We start from the raw sequence: 6664 nt of genomic DNA, 5'->3' as shown, positions 1-6664 counted from the left end.
TGAGTGTGGTGGGGTTAAGATGAGGGTTGTGGTGGTGGGGTTGAGGGTTGTGGTGGTGGGGTTGAGGGCTGTGGTGGTGGGGTTGAGGGTTGTGGTGGTGGGGTTGAGGGAGGTTAGTTGACATAGCCTTCGAGCCTTATGGTGCAGTTGCCAGTTAGTTGACATAGCCTTCAAGCCTTATGGTGCAGTTGCCGGTTAGTTGACATAGCCTTTGAGCCTTATGGCGCATTTGCCGGTTAGTTGGCATAGCCTTTGGGCTGTATGGTGGAGTAGCTGGTTAGTTGACATAGCCTTTTGCCTTATGGTGCAGTTGCCGGTTAGTTGACATAGCCTTTGAGCCTTATGGCACATTTGCCAGTTAGTTGACATAGCCTTTGAGCCTTATGGTGCAATTGCCAGTTAGTTGACATAGCCTTTGAGCCTTATGGTGCAGTTGCCGGTTAGTTGACGTAGCCTTTTAGCCTTATGGCGCATTTGCTGGGTAGTTGACATAGCCTTTGAGCTCGCATTTGCCGGTTAGTTGACTTAGCCTTTGTGCCATATGGTGGAGTTGCCGGTTAGTTGACATAGCCTTTGAGCCTTATGGTGCAGTTTCTGGTTAGTTGACATAGCGTTCAAGCCTTATGGTGCAGTTGCTGGTTAATTGACATAGCCTTTGAGTCTTATGGTGGAGTTGCCAGTTAGTTGACATAGCCTTTGTGCCTTATGGTGGAGTTGCCAGTTAATTGACTTAGCCTTTGAGCCTTATGGTGGCGTTGCCGGTTAGTTTACATAGCCTTTGTGCCATATGGGGGAGCTGCTGGTTAGTTGACATAGCCTTTGAGCCTTGTGGTGCAGTTGCCGGGTAGTTGACATAGCCTTTCAGCCTTATGGTGGAGTTGCCAGTTAGTTGACATAGCCTTTGAGCCTAATGGTGTAGTTGCCAGTTAATTTACTAAACCTTTGAGCCTTATGGTGGAGTTGCCGGTTAGTTGACATAGCCTTCGAGCCTTATGGTGCAGTTGCCAGTTAGTTGACATAGCCTTTGAGCCTTATGGGGGAGTTGCCGGTTAGTTGACATAGCCTTTGTGCTGTATGGTGCAGTTGCCGGTTAGTTGACATGGCCTTTGTGCTGTATGGGGGAGTTGCTGGTTAGTTGACATAGCCTTTAAGCCTTACAGTGGAGTTGCCAGTTAGTTGACATAGCCTTGTTTATTGGAATATTATTTTTATTGAAATTGAAATTTCTGAACATTAGTATTGTTATTTTATTGGTGTAATAGCTATGCAGACCTTTATTGTTTTTTTTTAGCTTCTAATTAAAAATCAACAATGTTTGGATGGGAAGAGAACATGAATTTTTACATGACATAGGAGCTAGAGCTAGACTTTTTGTAATTTAAATGCTACATCTAGAAGTCTCAATTGATGGTGCAGTTTAATAAACTTGGGTATTACTTTTGATTTTCAGTTAGACCTTATGCAAAAGTTTTAGCATTTTCTTACTTTGTCAAAGAATCTATATAAAATCAATGCTAACATATTTAATTGATCCAAACTATAATATAATTCAGATCTTTTCAATGTCATGTTTTCTAAATGAACAGTTTTTAATTTTTATACTACATCCTCAATTCTGATAAAAGTTTTGTGATAAATGGAGTTTGTAAATAAATTATTAAACTCATATTCTAATGCCTCACTATATCACTAGAAGTATGACTAAGAAACTGTACCAGTCGCAATTTAATAACGACAAAATGTCATATATTCTGGAGTTGAGGCAGTTTTAGTTCACATATGTAACAAATTAATTAGAAACGATAACAATAATAATGGTCTCACAGGTCTGTATGACTTCGGTGACCTGGGACAGGGGCTGATGGAGAACCTGCTGCAGGAATGGAAGCGACACTTTGTGCTGCACGACAACATGTTGCGGGTAGCCTGCCCTGTCTTCACGCCTGAAGCCATGCTTAAGGCGTCCGGACACGTTGACAGATTTGCCGACTGTATGGTTAAGGCGAGTATTGTATGAATATATTGTATGACCTGATGAAACTTGTCGACTGTGTGGTTAAGGTGAGTAATGTTGTATGACCTGATGAAACTTGTCGACTGTATGGTTAAGGTGAGTAATGTATGAATATATTGTATGACCTGATGAAACTTGTCAACTGTATGGTTACGGTGAGTATTGTATGAATATATTGTATGACCTGATGAAACTTGTCGGCTGTATGGTTAAGGTGAGTATNTTGTGTGACCCGATGAAACTTGTCGACTGTATGGTTAAGGCAAGTATTGTATGAATATATTGTGTGACCTGATGAAACTTGTCGACTGTATGGTTAACACACTAAGTATGGCACAACTCATTGTACCACTGGTTTGAAATACGCCCTGAATGCAACATAGCTGCACGACAAATACAACGTGATGCTAAATTTTGAAACAATTCATATAATTCTTTGCTGTGCAGGACATGGTTGATTTTTTTGCATGAGCATTAATAATATACAGCATATTTTATGTATTGTATATACCTATTATATATATTTTATATATTGTACCTATATACCTATTATATATATTTTATATTAAGAATAATTGCTTGATGTGTAGGACGTGGTGACGGGCGAGTGCTACCGCCTCGACCATCTCATCAAACTCCACCTGGAGAAGAAGATCTCCAGCAAGAACTTCCCTGAGGGGGAGAAGGCGGCGATCTCCAGCCTGCTGGCCCGCCTTGATGGCCTGGATGTGGTGAGAAGGAGATTATCTCCAGCCTGCTGGCCCGCCTTGATGGCCTGGATGTTGTCTCTTATACACATCTAGATGTGTATAAGAGACAGGCCGGATCCCTTGTGAATCAAGTCACGAAAAGTTCAAGAATCGGCAACAGGCCATGGGCCTATTTCTTCAACGCCGACACTTCTATTCTATTTTATTCTATTCTAATTGATCCAAACTACAATATATTTCATATTTTTTATATGTCATGTTTTCTAAATGAGCAGTTTTAATTTTCATACTAGGTACCTACAGCCTCAATTTTGATGAAAGTTTTATGATATATGGAGTTTGTAAGTATTTTATTTAACTTGTACTCAAATGCCTCACTATATCACTAGATATGACTAAGAAACTGTATCGGTCCCAATTTAATTACAACAAAATGTCATAAAGTTCCCTGCAGAAAAACTTGTAACATACCTGTCCAAAGCTGGCTTCATTGACCAGCTGTAGTAAAAATTACACCCTGCTCTGAACAAAGCACCTATGTCCAAGAAGACTGGTGCTTAAAGATAAATCAAGATAAATCAAGATTAATTTGAATTTTGAACTAGATTAGGGAGTCAAAAAATGAACAGAATTCTGGAAAATCTGCTCTGCCACGACAACAGACAAGAGCCAACTTAGTGAGTCCTGCCTGATGAAGCAATGGATTACCTATACTCTACCTGGTCTACGTCTTCCTGGTCTACTGCTACCTGGTCTACCTCTACCTGGTCTACCATCTTCTTCAGAGCTGCATTTCCTGTACCTACCAAAGCTTGTTTGCAGTTCAACTGAACCTAGTTAGCCTATAGGCCCTATTCTCCTCAGCTCTACATAGCCAAACTGCCACTGAGCTTAATTGCTAATAGTTAAATAAAGGCTTTGCCTAATATTAAAAAGAATTTGCAATCAATTTCGATATTTCCAAGTCCAACTTTGAGTACCTGCCCTAATGCTGCATGATTGGAATTTCCCTACTTATTGCTGAAATTTTACTGCTCCAAGGTGAAATTGTCAATAAATTAAAAATCTAATGAGCCATGGCTCAATCATGAACTTTTGTTTCCAATTATATAGAAGTTTTTTTGTCTTGCAGGAATCTCTGGGCACCAATAATGGAGGTAAAGCTCTAGTTGTGGCCCCTAAGGATAATTATAAATATTGTCTGGACTCTAGAGCCTTGACCCTGACCAGTGTATAGCTGTGTATATACCGTCAAACGGGGTAAAAAGGGACGGTTTTGAGCATTTTTTGTTAATAACTTCTTACCATGAAACGTTTCATAAACAAGTTTGGGCACATTTTAAAGGTCTTTGCAAGGGCTATCATATGGCTGCATGGCATCTCCAAAAAAATTCCATATGCTATTTGCAAGGTGCTAGATGCAATATAAAAGGCTCCTGAATTAATCTGGATATGGGGTAAAAAGGGACACTTGAAATAAAACTAAATTTTAAGCATTTGAAGCATGCAGAGCCTTATGACCTTACTGTATGATGAGTTCAGGACTTCCTAGTCCCCGGTTATGCTGATGCGCCGCCTTTGTCGTACTCCATCACCTAGTCGTCACTAGGCAGGTCACCCCGCCCTTGGATCCCGCTGATGTGCCGCCTTCGTTGTCCCCCCTCTCTGAGTCGTCGCTAGGCAGGTCACCCCACCCTCAGAGTGTACTCATCTATTACTAACAGTACTCTGAAGTCCTCCTCTTCCTTTGGAGATAATTTAAATGTAGAATAAATAAAATTTTCTGTGATTTTTACTTGGTTTTTCTTCATTGATATAATATAACCTTATCCATACATTACTGTATTATTAATGTGATAATAGTGATATTACTGTATCCATGGACATGCCATTGAGCATTGACAACAACCTTGTCCACTGCAAGCTTCATATCAGCAGCCATGTAGCATTTCTTCTGTATCTGTAAATTTACAGGATGGTTTGTAATTTTGCACAATTTTAATCGAGTCAAGTGATTTCACTATAGCAAAAAAGATTGTAAAAAACATACCAGAAACAGGAAGGAATATTTTAGTGACAACCATCGTATTTTTTAGAATTAAATCATAGTTTAGGTTAATTACTTTTCATTCTTTATTCCCCAGTGCTCATTTCTATCTGTGACATTCTATGCACAATTTTGTGATGACTTTTGCAGTAATTTTTTATTAAGTGAAATTTTTTTCACTGAGCAAGGTAAATGTAACCAAAATTCTTTGTTGTTAATTGATTTTTTCATTAACTGGAGCCTTTGCTAACCAAGGTTCTACTGCAAATGCAATTTTAAGGGGTGTCCCTTATTACCCTGGGGGGTGTTCCTTATTACACCGTTTTGCGGAAATGGCCACCATTTTTTCTTGGAATGAGATATGCAAATTCTGTCAATCACATTTTCAAGCCAACACTAGTGTGCAACTTTTATATAAGTAAAATTTTTCAATATGACAAATATTTTTTCTGCTACAGACCTTAGCAGAGGTACTTTTCTGAAATCTCACTTCTCACACTTTTTTTCAGGGATTTTTAGAGGTAATAAATGTATGGTTCCTCAACTTTCTTTATGCTGCATAGATAGTAAAAATGTTGAACTTTACACTACTATTTTTAGTTTTGCAATATTTTAATTAGTTTAGCTGCTACAACATTTCTACAAAATGTTGGAGGACTGTCCCTTATTACCCCGCCCATCCCTTTTTACCCCGTTTGACGGTAAGTTTCACAATAGGTAATTTCTTTGATATAATTTATGGACAGAGAATTGACTGGAAAATCCATGCACTGACCTCTCAGTGACTTGGATGAATATGCCAGGACTTATTTTTTTAAGCTGCTGAGGCTATTTGGGAAAATTTTTTGACAATTCCCTATTAATTAGCATGATCAACTACTGAACTTTTCCGTTATTGAATACAATGCAAGTGTTGACTTTTGAAAATGTAATTTTCTAACAATATTTTTTAATATCCATATATGCCGTAGGTAGTGAGTAAAGTATCCAGGATACCAGCATTATCATACACAAGAAATTGTTTTAAATCTTGAGTAGATGAGGAAATTAAAAATGAACTGATTCTAAAGAATGTCTGGTTTGCACTATTCCAACTTGACCTTGAAAAGGGGTACTGATTGAATCACAAGCTTGATTAGCCAAACCCACTAATTACAGACAAGAAATTGGCTGCTGTCTGTACTTGGCTGTTTTTATATTAGATGGCAGAATAAGCTTGTTTAAACACAGGTGGTTAAAGCCAGAGTATTCAACAATTCAAAGTTTCTGTCTTGAACAATATATATCAGATGACTTTGGTTGATCAAAATGCTGGTTTATGGAAAAAATTATAATATATTATCAATGATTTGAATGTCACATGATATACAACCTTTTTTGAAGCAATATATATGGAACACCCCTGATTGTTGCTCCCACTCCTTTGCTGGGGCTGTTGCTGCAGATAGTTCAGGGTTTGAGGTTGTGGTCAAGGGTGTCATGGAGCCTGTTGAATTCATCACAGGTCTTGAGATGGCTGTTTTATGTACAGAGGCTACTGCATGTATTTAGGCCACTGCATGTAATTGAGGTTGCTATATGTACTTGGGATGCTACATGTACTTAGGCCGCTATGTGTTCTTAGGCCACTATGTGTACTTAGGCCGCTACGTGTACTTAGGCCACTACGTGTACTGAGGCCACTATGTGTTCTTAGGAGGCTATGTTTACTTAGGCCACTACATGTACTTAGGCCGCTATGTTTACTTAGGCCGCTACATGTACTTAGGCTGCTACATGTACTGATGCTGCTATGCTCTAGGACAATTTAAATACATTTCACATAATCAAGAGAATTCATAACATTTCCTAACATTCCAGCAAGAGTTGTGCTAATTTTTGTATTGAATTTGA

At 38.7% G+C, this 6664-nt stretch overlaps 1 protein-coding gene across 1 annotated transcript; it reads left to right on the top strand.

Moving 5' to 3' along the window:
* The first annotated feature begins 19 nt into the window (after positions 1–19).
* On the top strand, positions 20–2817 carry LOC108672759 (glycine--tRNA ligase-like). Its single transcript, XM_018160488.1, has 4 exons — positions 20–112; positions 400–439; positions 1827–2002; positions 2605–2817. The coding sequence occupies exons 1-4, from the start codon at positions 20–22 to the stop codon at positions 2815–2817; spliced, it is 522 nt and encodes a 173-aa protein (XP_018015977.1).
* The last annotated feature ends 3847 nt before the right edge of the window (positions 2818–6664 follow it).

The sequence above is a fragment of the Hyalella azteca genome, unplaced genomic scaffold, assembly GCF_000764305.2.
Source record: "Hyalella azteca isolate HAZT.00-mixed unplaced genomic scaffold, Hazt_2.0.2 contig15540, whole genome shotgun sequence".
Classification (NCBI taxonomy): Eukaryota; Metazoa; Arthropoda; class Malacostraca; order Amphipoda; family Hyalellidae; genus Hyalella; species Hyalella azteca.
This window is presented reverse-complemented; position numbering and strand designations above follow the sequence as displayed.